We start from the raw sequence: 17,182 nt of genomic DNA, 5'->3' as shown, positions 1-17,182 counted from the left end.
GCCAAACACCTTCTGTACACTTAAGAATTGACATAACACACATTAGAACTCCTTAGAATGTACATAGCCTTCTGTTGTTTGATTAGACCAAATCCCTTTCCTTCTTTCAACACATTGTTGAATATTTGATGTTACTTTCCTGAGTGAAGTTCAGGTTACCTACCTACCCACAGGAGAGAAGGACTCCGATGTCTTATAGAGGCTCCACCTACTTTACACGTTACGTGGCCTCTCCCCCTGTCTCGTCTCCATATAAATTCAGCTGTAGCATCGGTCTCAAGGTAGACAGCATTCTCCAGGATCCATTCCCCAGGATCCATTCCCCAGGATCCATTCCCCAGGATCCATTCCCCAAGATCCATTCTCCAGGATCCCTCTCTCCCTCTTTCTCTCACTGAAGAGAACATAATCCAGGTATGTGTTTTAATTTAATTGCTTCTTATTGAACACACTAATCAAATATCAAAAAGATGAAAGATACATACGTTTGTGTGACACATTTTGAAAACTGTACATTTTGAAAACTGTAAATGTGTAATGACTCAAATCTCTTTTTTTTAACTAAGTTATAATATTTCAATGATCCATCTTTGTTTTTTTTTCCCCCTCTAGATATATTTTATATACTGTTGTCACTTTGCTTCTATACATTTCTCTACTCATCCACAACAAAGGAATGTTTTATTTTTTCTAATGTTTAGTCCTGGTGATGGTGGGAGAAACTCAGAGTATTATGTGACAGAGAGGACAGAGAGCGGTTCGCGAGCCCACTAATCCCTATTGAACAGCCCAGTGGCTGTGTAGAATATCTGTTTGGCACTAAACAATACTAGGCAACTACTCAGTCACTAGGTAAGGCTCTGTTTTAGACAGAGCCTCCACATAACTCTGCCCTCGTGTTAGTTCTTGTTTTTGTGATTTCTCTTATTGGTTATTGACAAAGACCTACAAATATAGGAATATATTATGAACAATAACAATTAAAAATAGTAATGTAAGATATGAGGGTTTTCTTCACAGTTCTTGGGAAGCTCTTCTGATAGAGGATTAGTCATTTACATGTTGATGATTGTACGCTGAACTTGGATAAAGTAATGCTTGAGTGGAGCTCAGACAGTTTCGTAGTTATAATGGCCAGCCAGTCACCTTGAACCTCAATGGGCAGCTGGGTAACCAGTCAACCATTGGCATTTTTTATCAGTCTGTGGTTGACTTTAAGTTTGAATAGACAACAACGGTGGGCTCATTCAAAATGGCCCACAGGCTGCGTGTTCTTTTGGCTCCTGCATGGGTGAAAATTACCATTTTGGACCCTAGCCAAAGGTTTGTGTGCCTAAAATAATTATTTGCATGTTGTAAGAATAAATAATTGACACAAAGCTTTCACAAGATGCTGCCCAAGGCGGCACGGGGCGCACGCACAAAAAAAAAAAAAAATGAGAAAAAAAATATTCAGAATGGTGACATTTGCGCGATCGGTTTTCCATCGCTCATTTGCACGTCACGTGCAATGATATCATGTCACCATGTGGGACTGTGGGTTAATTAACCTTGTTGGAGTGGGCACCCTTATTCTAGTTTGTGAGCTAGGCAGGCTACTGCCTGGGAAGGTCTCCCACTCAGAAGTACGAGATGGGGGGGGGGGGGGGGGGGGGGGTAGATTGACCTCAGGTCTCCCCACTAGAAGCCCGAGAATCTATCAAACAACGCACCTCTAACTTTGTACAGTACTAATGAAATTAGTAATGCAATTAGTTGTGCAATTTAGTTTGTGTGTTCCTTGTTTAAAGCGCAATAGTGTAACAAACATGTTCTCTTCTTTATAAGTGTGTTATTCTATTTGTCTATTTGTGTGATATAGGGTTTGTGCAATTTAGTTTTATTTGTGTGTTTTTTGTTAGCAATAAGGTAATAGTGTAATAATTTGATTATCTTTTTAATTTGTATTTATATACTACAATTTGTTTCTATTTGTCTTTGTTACTTCTTTTGATATTTATGAGTCTTATTTTTGTATATATTTGTATATTTCAAAAGTTTTAAATTACAGTTAGTGCAGAATGGTGCTTTTTTTGTTGTTGGGGGAGGCGCTGAAGGGGGGGTTCACCCAGGGAGCCATACAAGCTAGAACCACCACTGGCCACATCTGTCATGTTTTTTAAGTCTAGCCTACATCTCAGATTGAATGATATAGTGAAAGACCAAATCCTATTCAGTTTAATTCCATGTTCACGTTTTATAATGTTATTAGCAAATACTGTATGTGTTTCAACTAGGTCTTCTTCCTCTTTGTCATCTCTCACACAGAGCCGTCATGTCTTCCAGTTTGTCTTTGCGGAGCTTCTCTGTGGGCCGCCAGCCCTCCTTCTCTAGTCTATCTCTGAGAGACAGTGGCCGTGCCCACTCCAGAGCTGCTGTGTCCTTTGCCTCCGCCAGCCCCCTGACCCGCTCTGCATCCGTCAGCCATGACATGAACAGCCAGCCCGTCACCTTGAACCTCAATGGGCAGCTGGGTAACCATACCAACGAGAAGGAGGCCATGCAAGGCCTCAACAACCGCTTGGCCACTTACCTGGACAAGGTAGGCAGAAGGTAGCCTAGAGGTTAGAAAAGCTGGTCAGCAACCGAAGGGTTGTTGGTTCAAATCCCAGATCCGCTGGAAATCTGGTGGGAAGTGAGCCGGCAACCAGAGAGTTACTGGTATCAATATACTAGATGCCATTTCCTGCTGTTGTGCCCTTGAGCAAGACACTTGCAGGTATTAAAAGATGATGGACAATAAACTTCTTGTTGTTCTAAGGTGCGCTCACTGGAGAAGTCCAATTCAGATCTGGAGCTGAGGATCAAGCAGATAATGATTGAGCGCATCCCTAAAGGTCACGACTTCGAAACCATGATGGCCCAGGCCCACCAGGTGGAACAGGAGGTGGGTTCCCAACGTCCCTACTTTCCCATGATCCCTTTCTCTCACCCCATGTAATTTCCTCATGTCCTTATCTTACCTCTTGCAGCATGTACAACAAGGACACACTGTGTCTATGTATGAGTCATGATATGGATTTATACATTGTAAACATAGCCTGGATAGTCACATGGCACATACACGTGTGGCCATACACGTACGTGTTTCCAACACTCTATTTAATAGGAGTTTAACATTAGTGGAAATGTTACTTTTTAGTTAACCTACACTAGACCGACACAGCAGACTGTGGGTTAAAGATTGGTCAAACTAAGGCCACGTATGGAGTGTGTTACCCAGTCTCTCTAGGATGTTTCTGGAGTCAGTGTTTCTGTCAGTGAGGGCAAATGCACCTTATAGGTGACAGTGAAAGTATGAGCGATGATAGAAACGTTCAACTGTAAAATCTTACTAGTATGTAGTAGATATGTAAAAGTTGAATGCTGACCATGTCTTTTCTCAGGTGAGGAGGAAGACACTGGAGAACGCTCGCCTCATGCTGGAGATTGACAATGCTAAACTTGCAGCTGACGACTTCAGGATTAAGTGAGTGTCGAGACTGGTGCCGTGCACCTCTCTGTTTGTCATGTCTTTGCATCTTTGCTTCTGTTGTTCAGTACATCTGTAGCTCTGTTTAATTTCAGGCGAAGGCTGCAACAGGTAAAGCGCGTGAAGCAGGTTTGCAGGTGTATGTTTAGGCAAAGGCCAGTGTGTACTGTACGTGTCTTTTGTAGTCTACAGGACATGTTGACTGGCACCATGCAAACACCACTTAGTAGACAAACATTTGGGAACTTACATGTGTAACTGCGTGTGTGCCAGTGTGTGCTTGTGCATATGCGTATGCAACTGCGATTAGTCCTGTGACTGCACTCCCGGCCTCCCGCCTTCCTTCACCCCACCCCTTCTTTCAAGTTTACATGTTCCCTTCCTGTGTGTAATGAATTCTTTAAAGTCTTAGTCACCCAAGCTCTCACATTCTCTCACTTCCATTCTCTCACTTCGCAATCTCTCCCAATCTCTTCCCTCCCTCCCAGGTGGGAGACAGAGATGTGCATGTCCCAGTCTGTGGAGAGGGACTGCTTGGCCCTGAAGAAGGCCAAGGTGGACCATGAGCAGATCATCATGTCCCAGAGAGGAGACCTGGACAGCCTGAAGGAAGAGCTCTACTTTCTGAAGAAGAACCATGAGGAGGTAAGAGGAGATAGCTCCGTAGATCAGGGCTTTATTTATCCAAAAGCGTGAAAGTAACAAAGTAAGAGGACAACTCCCCTAAGGATGATGATATCCCAGCAGACAAAACTAGTTGACGTTATGTCATCACTATGTAATTTCAACTCGTTTTGCACATTGAGATAGTGGGGCCAGGTGTTCATCCTTAGGCCAGGTCATAACGCTATCACTCGAACCCAGAGTTTTCCCTGGTCTCCTGGTATGAGGAGGTATTTCTGACTGGAGAGACACAAGGATGTCCTCTGTCACCATTCCTCTTCTAGCTGGCCATTAGCTGGATAATCACGAAGACCACAGAATAGAATAAGTGGTCTGAGAGGGGAAGCAATGAAGGAGGAGAATAGAGTGGTCCTCTGTTCTTTTCTGCACCGGTGGTGGTATCACTCTGCATCCCCCTGGGAAGCTGGGATGCCCTGGGAAGCTTGGAACCTGCTCGGAGTCTGAAACCCAACACCGGAGGTCCCTTTGTGTTAAGCAACATGAAGCCAGAGAGTAACTCAGGTCTTAGATTTTTTTACTCAAGTCTCCATAGAGGCCCCTCTGATAACATCTTTGCTCACTGGTTGCTCTGTTCTGAATAGGCACACTTCAGACCTGTGTGAAGACATAATTCACCTGTACTACTTGTCTGTGGCGAGGGGTAGAATGATGTGTGTGTGTGTATGTGTGTGTGTGCATGTGTGTGTGCAGTGCGGCGCTTGCAAGTGTGTGTAGGCTCAACCCTTCTTGTTTTCCTATGGTGTGTGTCTTTTAAGTCAATGACTGGCACCAGAAGTGCTGGGTATGTTTGGAAAGCAGGGTGTGGTGTGTGGTGCCAATGCAGTGGTACCATATGTTCTATCTATTAGGCTGTATGTGACACACAGAGAAAGGGCATAGTGGGAGGGAACAGTGATCAAGGCACACACTAGGAGTAACATGAGTTCAACTCCATCAAGTATTTATGGAGAGGATGTTAATAAAGTAGAGGGTCTCGCCTTCTCTCTTATGGGGTGTAGAATTCACTGGAGAACACACACTTTGGAGGACTAATAAACAAACAGAGAATATTCATAAAAATCATGCAAACGATGACATAGAGAAAAACACGGGGGAAAAATATGTTAGAAACTGAAACACAAATAAAACACGGATGCCTAACAGTTTCTATTTCCTGTCTTGCTTGCTCTTTGGGGGTCCTAGGCCAGGTTACTGTGAAATACTTTGTGACAACTGATGTACAGTGAGGGGAAAAAAGTATTTGATCCCCTGCTGATTTTGTACGTTTGCCCACTGACAAAGAAATTATCAGTCTATAATTTTAATGGTAGGTTTATTTGAACAGTGAGAGACAGAATAACAACAAAATAATCCAGAAAAACGCATGTCAAAAATGTTATAAATTGATTTGCATTTTAATGAGGGAAATAAGTATTTGACCCCCTTTCAATCAGAAAGATTTCTGGCTCCCAGGTGTCTTTTATACAGGTAACGAGCTGAGATTAGGTACACACTCTTAAAGGGAGTGCTCCTAATCTCAGCTTGTTACCTGTATAAAAGACACCTGTCCACAGAAGCAATCAATCAATCAGATTCCAAACTCTCCACCATGGCCAAGACCAAAGAGCTCTCCAAGGATGTCAGAGATAAGATTATAGACCTACACAAGGCTGGAATGGGCTACAAGACCATCACCAAGCATCTTGGTGAGAAGGTGATAACAGTTGGTGCAATTATTCGCAAATGGAAGAAACACAAAAGAACTGTCAATCTCCCTTGGCCTGGGGCTCCATGCAAGATCTCACCTCGTGGAGTTGCAATGATCCTGAGAACGGTGAGGAATCAGCCCAGAACTACACAGGAGGATCTTGTCATTGATCTCAAGGCAGCTGGGACCATAGTCACCAAGAAAACAATTGGTAACATACTACGCCGTGAAAAACTGAAATCCTGCAGTGCCCGCAAGGTCCCCCTGCTCAAGAAAGCACATATACATGCCCGTCTGAAGTTTTCCAATGAACATCTGAATGATTCAGAGGACAACTGGGTGAAAGTGTTGTGGTCAGATGAGACCAAAATGGAGCTCTTTGGCATCAACTCAACTCGCCGTGTTTGGAGGAGGAGGAATGCTGCCTATGACCCCAAGAACACCATCCCCACCGTCAAACATGGAGGTGGAAACATTATGCTTTGGGGGTGTTTTTTCTGCTAACGGGACAGGACAACTTCACCGCATCAAAGGGACAATGGACGGGGCCATGTACCGTCAAATCTTGGGTGAGAACCTCCTTCCCTCAGCCAGGGCATTGAAAATGGGTCGTGGATGGGTATTCCAGCATGACAATGACCCAAAACACACGGCCAAGGCAACAAAGGAATGGCTCAAGAAGAAGCACATTAAGGTCCTGGGGTGGCCTAGCCAGTCTCCAGACCTTAATCCCATAGAAAATCTGTGGAGGGAGCTGAAGGTTCGAGTTGCCAAACGTCAGCCTCGAAACCTTAATTACTTGGAGAAGATTTGCAAAGAGGAGTGGGACAAAATCCCTCCTGAGATGTGTGCAAACCTGGTGGCCAACTACAAGAAACGTCTGACCTCTGTGATTGCCAACAAGGGTTTTGCCACCAAGTACTAAGTCATGTTTTGCAGAGGGGTCAAATACTTATTTCCCTCATTAAAATGCAAATCAATTTATAACATTTTTGACATGCGTTTTTCTGGATTTATTTGTTGTTATTTTGTCTCTCATTGTTCAAATAAACCTACCATTAAAATTATAGACTGATCATTTCCTTGTCAGTGGGCAAACGTACAAAGTCAGCAGGGGATCAAATATTTTTTCCCCTCACTGTAATTGATTGATTGTCTCTCTGAAGGAGGTGGAGTCTATGAAGGGCCATATTGCTGCTCAAACTGTTAACGTGGAGGTGGACTCAGGCCGTGGTGGACCTGACCTGGGCACAGTTATGTCAGAGCTCAGGACTCAGTACGAGGGCATCGTCAAGAAGAACAAGGACCAGGCTGAGCAGTGGTACCTCAAGAAGGTCAGTTGGGGACTGGCTTGTTGGGTGCATCAGCATGCCAGAAACCAGCCACTACTGTCTCTCAAGGCTGATTATTTGTAACTTGAGATGTGTGCGTGTGACTAGAATTTTCATGCAAATCTCCCATTGACATTGCATATGTATCTCAAGTTACGATTCAGGCGTATCATAGATATTATATCCAGGTGAACCCAGGTATTTGAATGCAGGTCTGGTATCTAGTAACATGGCCTACAGCGTTCAGGAACGTGTGTGTGGTGTGTTACAGCTGGACACGGTGCAAAACGAGGTGAAGGAGTCTAACGAGGCTCTGAGGGGAGTTCAGAGTGAGCTGGTAGAGAGACGACGCTTCCTACAGACCCTGGAGGTAGAGCTGGAGAGTCTGTACAAACAGGTAGGAACCTTTCATCTGTGGGGTTGTTTCACTGGGGAACTTAAATATACAGTTTGAGAGCCTGTATAAGTAGGTGACACATAGCAAGAAGGAACCTTTCCTCTATGGGTTATGTTCCACTGGGGAACTTAAAAAATACAATGGCACTCAAAGATACAGTATCACTAAGATCTCACCCTTTGTTCCCACCCATGTTAACCTTAACGTTGACAGCAAATATCACTCACCTCCCCTAACCTTGGGTGGGAGAAGAATTTGTTACGTAAAGAGCCCTGAAATGCAGTAGCTCTCTAACAGTCATATTCAGAGGTCAACAAAGACCTTAGTTGAACAATGTGCACGCGGACATCAACAACATCTCCCCCTCAGGTGGCAGCTCTGGAGGGTAACCTCAGTGAGACAGGTCAGAAGTACAGCCTGGAGATGGAGCGCCTGCAGGCCACGCTGTCCCAGCTGGAGGAGGACCTGTCTCAGCTGCGTCTGGACATGCAGGTACTTACTGGTAGCCCAGCGGCTAAGGAGGCGGACCTGTATATATTTATGCTGTTTACTGGAACAAAAGGACCAATCGAGTTGTATTGTATCCTATTGTATTGTGTTTTATTGCAGCGCAACAAGACAGACTACGAACAGCTGCTCCGCATCAAGCAGAACCTGGAGATGGAGATTGCAACATACAGAAGACTACTGGAGGGAGAGGAGATGTGAGTCACCATGATAATATATGCCATTTAGCAGACGCTTTTATCCAAAGCGACTTGCAGTTATGGGTGGATGCATTTTTACATATAGCTGGTCCTTGGAATCGAACCCACTATCCTGGAGTTGCAAGAGACCCATGCTCTCTCTACCAACTGAGTAACAGAACATGATTGTGCTACAGTAAGAAGACATTAAGGGATACTTAGTGAGTACTGTATATCCAGGCTGTAACGTGTACGCTGGGAGTCGGGAAGCAAGTTCAGGGAGTGCATCATTTAATAAACAAAACATGAAACACGAACAACGCACAGACAGGAAACAGAAACAATGACACCTGGGGAAGGAACCAAAGGGAGTGACATATATAGGGCAGGTAATCAAGGAGGTGATGGAGTCCAGGTGAATCTGATGACGCACAGGTGCGCGTAACGATGGTGACAGGTGTGCCGTAGGACGCCAACCAAAGGGACGATCCCGGGGATCAGCCTGACGAACCGGCTGAAGCGCGAGAGCCTGATGAGCCGGCTGAGACCTCCCCGGTTGCCTCTGTCGAGGCACGGGAAGCTGTTCACCAGCTGAGGCGTGGGAGCCTATCGAGCCAGCTGAGGGAGGGAGCACACGTGACACAGGCTAGTTCTCCTCTCAAAGGACTACATTATCTGCTTTGTTGAGTTGAGTCTAACAGAGAATTGCTCTTTCCTGGTAAACCAGCCAATTGATGACCATACATGGTAACATCTTCTGCCTGTTTCAGCCCAAGTAATTGTGCACTTTTTAACTCTGACCTTGTTTTTTCCTTTATTCATTCAGGATTAAAGAAGTTCCCACACCAAAAAGTGAGTATCATCAGTATATTAACTTCACATTGCTACACTCTCACTTCTTAATTGACACAGGCTAACCTAAGCAAACATCAAAGCTTGGCATTACTCATTCAGCACACAGCAACACATTGATTGGTTGATTTCAGCTGTGACCGTTCACCTGGATGGAGAGACTTTCTTTATCAGTGTGACATGAGGGGATTCCATCCATGGCATGTGATAACAATACTATTAATTCATTCTCACACAGAGAGACTTCAATTCACCTTAACCTCTCAAATGGACTGCATGGACCCACCCTGGTCACCCACTCAATATTTTGTTTCTCTTCCCTCCTCCCTCTGCCCTTTTTTAAAAACTTTAAAAACATTTATTTAACTAGGCAAGTCAGTTAAGAACAAATTCTTAGGGTTAAGAATTTGTCAATCTCCAATTTTCCCTTCTCCATCTCTATGTGTATATTACTTGTGCTTTATATGGGCATATACAGTGCATTCGGACGGAAAGTATTAGGACCGCTTGACTTTTTCCACATTTTGTTATGTTAAAGCCTTATTCTAAAATGTATTAAATCGTTTTTTTCCCCTCGTCAATCTACACACAATACCCCATAATGACAAAGCAAAAACAGGTTTTAGACATTTTTGCTAATGTATGAAAAATAAAAACAGAAATACCTAATTTACATAAGTATTCAGAACCTTTGCTATGAGACTTGAAATTGAGCTCAGATGCATCATGTTTCCATTGATCATCCTTGAGATGTTTTACAACTTGATTGGAGTCCACCTGTGGTACATTTAATTGGTTGGACATAATTTGGAAAGCCACACACCTGTCTATATAAGGTCCCACAGTTGACAGTGCATATCAGAGCAAAAACCAAGCCATGAGGTCGAAGGAATTGTCCGTAGTGCTCCGAGACAGGATTGTGCAGAGGCAAAGTTCTGGGGAAGGGTACCAAAATACTTCTGCAGCATTGAAGGTCCCCAAGAACACAGTGGCTTCCATCATTCTTAAATGGAAGAAGTTTGGAACCACCAAGACTCTTCCTAGAGATGGCCGCCCGGCAATACTGAGCAATCGGGGGAGAAGGGCCTTTCTCAGGAAGGTGACTAAGAACTCGATGGTCACTCTTACAGAGCTCCAGAGCTCTGTGGCGATGGGAGAACCTTCCTGAAGGACAACCATCTTTGTAGCACTCCCCCAATCAGGAGCTATACTCCCAAGTGACACCTACGGTCTAAGCACTGCATTGCAGTGCTTGAGGCGTCACTACACACCCTGGTTCATTCCCAGGCTGTGTCACAACCGGCCGTGATCGGGAGTCCCATAGGGCGGAGCACAATTGGCACAGCATTGTCCGGGTTAGGGGAGGGTTTGGCCGGGGGGTAGGCCGTCATTGTAAATAAGAATTTGTTCTTAACTGACTTGCTTAGTTAAGAAAATAAAAGAAAATAAAAATCTGGCATTTATGGTAGAGTGGCCAGACGGAAGCCACTCCTCAGTAAAAGGCTTACCCTGAAAGTAGTCCAAGGGCCAAGAGAAACTGTAATTCATGATTCAGAGTTGTTTAAATAGCCGCTATTAACTTGAGGGAATTTGGCCACAAACATTGAACTTTGACTAATTGCCCCATCACCCCATAGTTTTTTTGTTAGCCATCTGACGATAAGGTGTAAAAAGGGGAACTATCCCTTTAACATCCTCAATTTATGAATTGAAATTGACCCCAACCCTGTTATGTTGTATTCATTTTTAATGGGATACTGCGAGATTTTGAGATTTCGGTTGTTTTTCTACTTTTCTACCCAGAGTCAGATGATCTCATGAATACGATTTTTATGTCTCTGCAGTTTGGAGATGATTGAAGTTAGCATATCGTTAGCTTAGCACAATTGCTGAAAGTCTGCTGGTACAGTTGCCAGCAGATCGCAACGTTGTATCTGTCTCAATGGTTCTGCCCATGCGCACACAGACACCATAATAAGATAGATACAACGCTGCGATTTCTATGCGACCATGGGACAGAGAAAACAGGACAGGGAATGAGGGAGTGGATAGAATCTCGTTGCTTATGATTATCAGTAAAATTAACACATTTGTAAAATATCGATTACTACGTATAGCTTTGTAAGACTATAAATGACCAACCACCCAGCTTTGGAGTCGTTAGAAGGTCTTTAAGAGGAGCTGGCTACCGTGGGAGACTTCTAGTAATTGTGGTGAGCTAACTTCAAAAATCTCCAAACTGCATGGAAAGACAAAAAAATGGTTTCCATGAGTTCGTCTGACTCTGGGTAAGTAGAAAAACAATCTAAATCTCTAAATCTCTCAGTATCCCTTTATTAAACCATGTCTGTGTCTGGAATCATATTCACCATTCTTTCTGCCATGAGTCACTTATAAGTCATATTATTTTTAAAACAATGTCATGACGATGCCCTCACACTGTCAAAATGCCTATTTGCAATCGATGAACAAAAACCTACTCACCAATTACGGCGGTCACTTCTTTTTTCTCCCCATATTCTCCCATTTTAGCTTTGCCTCCAACAATTGTTCAAATGAAATAAGTTAAATGTGTCAAATAATTATCCAAAGTCATAAGGACAGCTAGATATTTAAATTTGAGTTAGGTCTGAAGATGACTCTGGCTTAGCTGCACAATGCTACAAATAATACATACAGTACTTGTCAAAAGTTTGGACACCTACTGATTCAAGGGTTTTTCTTTATTTTTAATATTTTCTACATTGTTATCCTTATATGTGCATATCCTTATATGTGCATTCTGAGTTGGAGATCCCCAAAAAATGACTCAATGTGATTGGATCTTCTTCGAACTTGGAGACTCAATTCTATTGAGCCTGAGAAAGCTACTTCCTCACCCCCAAGGCCGAGCCCCTCCTAGCCATGATCTCAACAAAACGGAGCTGCTCTTCCTCCTGGGGAAGGCCTGCCCACTCCAAGACCTCTCCATCATGGTTGACAACTCCGCCAAACAGACCTTCTTTGGGCCAGTAACATTCGAGCCTGGGTGAATTTCGATCTGCAAAACATCAATATTTCACTCAGATGCTGTAAAAAACTATAAAGTACTGTAACTAAGTACAGTAACATAATACATCCTCTGTATTTGAATAGTCATGCTAACTAATATATTGACTTGTATTTAAAAAATATACCTTCTCAGCATTTATCTTAACCTCAGATGATATAAAAGTTAACAATCATGTACTATGTTTCAATAGAAAAGGAATACACATACACTATATATACAAAAGTATGTAGACACTGCTTCAAATTAGTGGATCTTGCTATTTCAGCCACACCTGTTGCTGACAGGTGTATAAAAGCGAGCACACAGTCATGCAATCTCCATAGACAAACATTGGTGGTAGTATGGCCTTAATGAAGAGCTCAGTCAGTTCGTCAAATTTCTGCCCTGCTAGAGCTGGCCCGGTCAACTGTAACTGATGTTATTGTGAAGTGGAAACGTCTAGGAGCAACAATGGCTCAGCCACGAAGTGGTAGGCCACACAAGCTCACAGAACGGGATCACAGAGTACTAAAGTGCGTAAAAATCATCTTTCCTCAGTTGCAACACACACACAAATGTCAGCACAAGAACTGTTCGTCGGGAGCTTCATGAAATGGATTTCCATGGCCGAGCAGCCACACAGAAGCGTAAGATCACCATGCTCAATGCCAAGCATCGGCTGTAGTGGTGTAAAGCTCGCCGCCATTGGACTCGAGCTGTGGAAGCACGTTCTCTGAAGTGATGAATCACGCTTCACCATCTGGCAGTCCGACGGTCAAATCTGGATTTGGCGGATGCCAGGTCAACGCTACTTGCCCCAATGCATAATGCCAACTGGAAAGTTTGGTGGAGGAGGAATGATGTGGGGCTGTTTTTCATGGTTCGGGCTAGGCCCCTTAGTTCCAGTGAAGGGAAATCTTAACGCTACAGCATATGATGACATTGTAGACGATTCTGTGCTTCCAACTTTGTGGCAACAGTTTGGGGAAGGCCCTTTCCTGTTTCAACATGACAATGACCCCACGCACAAAGCGAGCCAGGCCTAATTGCCCAACATCAGCGCCCAACCTCACTAATGGTCTTGTGGCTGAATGTAAGCAAGTCCCCGCAGCAATGTTCCAACAGCTAGTGGAAAGCCTTCCCAGAAGAATGGAGGCTGTTATAGCAGCAAAGGGGGGACGAACTCCATATTAATGCCTATGATTTGGGAATGAGATGTTCGACGAGCGGGTGTCCACATACTTTTGGTAGTGTGGTGGATAAGGCCATATATTACTTTAACGTATGGGACTGCTAAACTAACCCAAGATCAGCGTCTACGAGCAACTTTACCATACTCTGAGCGGTTACGCAAGGAAACGTCCCTAGGCTAGCGTGTGTAGATACTGTTGGTGACTTGTATAGAGTGAAGGTAAGGTACTCCAGGCCAAGTTGCTCGCTGACAAAAGCAAACTGCTATTTACACTACACGTTCAAAGCAGGGTCAGCGGCGTTCCCTTATGTCAGAATCAAATGTACAACTTCGATTCTGTGCTGCTTCCACCACCCTGGCATCAACAGTTTTTACCCCCAAGCCATAAGACTCCTGAACAGGTAAATGGTTACCCGGACTATTTGCATTGTGTGCCCCCCCCAACCCCTCTTTTATGCTGCTGCTACTCTCTGTTGATCATATATGCATAGTCACTTTAACTATACATTCATGTACATACTACCTCAATTGGCCCGACCAACCAGTGCTCCCGCACATTGGCTAACCGGGCTATCTGCATTGTGTCCCACCCACCACCCGCCAACCCCCTCTTTTTACGCTACTGCTACTCTCTGTTTATCATATATGCATAGTCACTTTAACCATACCTACATGTACATACTACCTGAGTAAGCCTGACTAACCGACATCTGTATATAGCCTTGCTACTGTTATTTTCAAATGTCTTTTTACTGTTGTTTTATTTCTTTACTTACCTACACACACACACCTTTTTTTTCGCACTATTGGTTAGAGCCTGTAAGTAAGCATTTCACTGTAAGGTCTACACCTGTTGTATTCGGCGCACGTGACAAATAAACTTTGATTTGAAGTCAAGAGCCGTGGCTACAGACTAATGACAGTTTGTTTCATAAACCTGCAAACAAAGCAAACGCCCAAAACACATCTGTCCCTAGCAACCACAGTAGGTACAAATATACTGTAAGCCGCAATGTTGTAACTACGTCTTAATGTAAGCCTGTGACTCACTCAATCCCTTCGGTAACACTTTATTTGATAGACTATGGACTCCGTAACTCATTCGTAAGCAGTAGGTAAGTCAACAACGGCAAGCTAGCAAGTTCATAGGCTGTGTTACAAACCAGAGCCTGTGTCACAGTGTTAGTGTGACCCTGTGACATTCGGTAACCCATCCCCTTCTTCTTCTTCATCCGCTACCTCTCGTTGCGTTGCAGAAGAGCCAGAGGTGTGGACCAGGAAGATAGTGAAGGTGGTGACACAGACCATGATCAACGGCAAGGTGGTGGATGAGTCCAGCGAGGTGGAGCAGATAGAGGAACAAGTGAAGAAGAAGTGAGATGGACACAATCATCTTCATCCTCCTCATCACTCCTAACACCTGACAAGCCTTCGTCAGACACAAGGGCCAGCCAACCCACTGGCCGTAAAGGGCTCACACTAACATGGACGTCTGTTTTATTCCCATCAGAGTCTTAGTCTTCTCTGTTTCTCTCTGGAGTATCCTGCATTACCTCATCCCCATGTCTGGAGATAATGAGGTGTACTGTAAGTGAATGGGATGTCTGCTACAGCATCCATTTTAAGAAGTCCCTCGGTTGTGTCCCCTCCTCTGTCATGGTTGTTGTTTAATAAAAGGTTTTGCTTTGTGTATGAAACTATGTATTTCTAGATTTAGGGAACAAGTTGTCCATACAGTAGATCTCTCTCTCATTTGAATTGCATTTCTTCTGTTTTGTTTTCCGACATGTGTCTGTTTGTATTCTATGAACTTCTGTAAGGACTGAAATAAAGGTTAGTCATAATTTTCTCTTTTTTGTTTTACCTCAAATACAGCACACACATTCAGTAACTATCTAACACACTTCAAGAGTAAAAAATAAATAGTCACAAAATACTTAACACATTTTGTAAAACTATGAAGCTCCCCTGTCCACTACAAAGCATGAGCATGAGCATAATGGCATGTCAGAGCAGATCATTACGCCTGTTCATATGCGTGTGTGATGACTGCTATGTAGGTAGGCATGTAGTCTACAACAATGCTAGGTTACCTTTGTGTCTGACAACTCAGACACATAGGGTGTTATTTATGGGTTTGGACTGTCTCTTTCACAAATCTGAGATGTTTTACAAAAGGACTGACTGACAGACAGGCAGACAGATAACTTTTACTAAGTTCACAACCTCCACCAACTGAAAGTCAACTGAGTCAAAAAACTGTGTAAAGCTGAAATACATTGTACATAATGTAAATCATCATGGTCTCCGGCGTCACTTGCTGTTGCTACACAAACATAATGACATAACCATTACCTGCAAAACCCATTATGCTGTCACCTTGGCATCAGTTACTGATGGTTAGTTAATCTGTGAAAAGCAAACAGTGGAAATGGGTGTACATATGTGGTGGGAGAATGCAATATGCAATGTAAGTGCGTGTATTTGTATAAGTATTTGCAGTAAGTGTTTGGATTGTGTTGCTGTTTCTGTCCGGGTCTGTGTGGTTCTGTTGGTTGCGTCGCGGTATGTGGGTTGGGTCTGTGTGTCCCTCCCTGCCAGTCTGCACATATGCTTGTATGGTCATGTACGTGTTTCTTCAAAGGCATACATGAAGTCGGGGGAGGGTTCCCAGTCAGACATTAAGCCCTTCTTGGGGGGTGACTGTCTCTACAGACACTAATCACTGTCACAATGAACAGTTACTGGAAATATGAGTGGTGTCTGCTAGGTCTCTTTCCTGCACTGTACCATTCTCAACCAGACACATCCCCACAGGCTGAGAAGACCAGGGTGTGCATGTGTGTGTGTGTGTGTGGGGGGAGGGGGGGCTGACGGATGAGGGTGGATGCCACACTAGTCTCTCCTTCTGTCCTTAGTAACGGACACTTTCAGAGACCTGTCGAACTCTTTTATTGGCATGGCTCGAGCTGAGTTAGACTGGGAGACGGAGACTAGTGTGTCATGTCAGCTAGACATACTGTAGTACAGTATAGATTCCGCCCTACTCTCATCCATAAGCCTATGAAACCATCTCACACAGACAGACGGACAGGTGTATTCCCGGAAGGCATTATAAACATGTACATGCTACCTGGCTGTGTCACACACACCTGTCCTGGAAAGACGCCTGATGCATCAAGACAAAAGCCGGTGGGACCTTATTGATGGAACAGATGAAGCCCTGTGTAATGACTGTGTACTAATGTTTGGTAATGCCTCTAATTATCGTTATGGTGGGGTTGAACAACACATGATAGCTAAGTTGCTCTGTCTGGCCGTCTGTCCATCCGTCCATCTGCCACAGTGGCATTTCACCGTGGGTCAGGAGAACTATTGTTGTTTTATCAGTAGCTCCAGTCAACAAATTAGAGTTATGACAAATATCATTAAGATTCTTAATCTACAAGTCCCATCTCCCATGTGAAAGGGAAATAATTACAATAGCTAGAGTTGTTACTGTGACCATATTACCGCCAGACCGGAGGTCACGAGTCATGATGGCAGTCAAATTCCACATGACCATTTAGTCACGGTAATTAGGCTTCTCCAAGCTCTGATGCTGCTGCTGGTCATTAGTAGCCTACCAAACTGGCTAACTGCCTGGTACTCAACACTCTTTTGTCCCTCTAATCACTCTGACATCAATGCAAATGTAATTGAAAATCGAATCAAACACTTCATGAGAGCCCATGAGCTCATGTTGCACAACATTTCTATTGTCTATGCAATTGCGTGAGAAAACAGAGTTTCGATGGCCTCTACTAAAAAG

At 43.8% G+C, this 17,182-nt stretch overlaps 1 protein-coding gene across 1 annotated transcript; it reads left to right on the top strand.

Moving 5' to 3' along the window:
* Positions 1-308: 308 nt before the first annotated feature.
* si:ch211-243g18.2 (Keratin, type I cytoskeletal 18) lies at positions 309-15,215 on the top strand. Its single transcript, NM_001140503.1, has 11 exons — positions 309-414; positions 2,308-2,581; positions 2,801-2,926; positions 3,426-3,508; positions 4,000-4,156; positions 7,049-7,216; positions 7,485-7,610; positions 7,980-8,102; positions 8,220-8,314; positions 9,123-9,148; positions 14,628-15,215. The coding sequence occupies exons 2-11, from the start codon at positions 2,315-2,317 to the stop codon at positions 14,747-14,749; spliced, it is 1,293 nt and encodes a 430-aa protein (NP_001133975.1). The 5' UTR covers positions 309-414; positions 2,308-2,314; the 3' UTR covers positions 14,750-15,215.
* The last annotated feature ends 1,967 nt before the right edge of the window (positions 15,216-17,182 follow it).

The sequence above is a fragment of the Salmo salar genome, chromosome 01 (assembly GCF_965601325.2).
Source record: "Salmo salar chromosome 01, fSalSal1, whole genome shotgun sequence".
In the NCBI taxonomy this organism is placed as follows: domain Eukaryota; kingdom Metazoa; phylum Chordata; class Actinopteri; order Salmoniformes; family Salmonidae; genus Salmo; species Salmo salar.
This window is presented reverse-complemented; position numbering and strand designations above follow the sequence as displayed.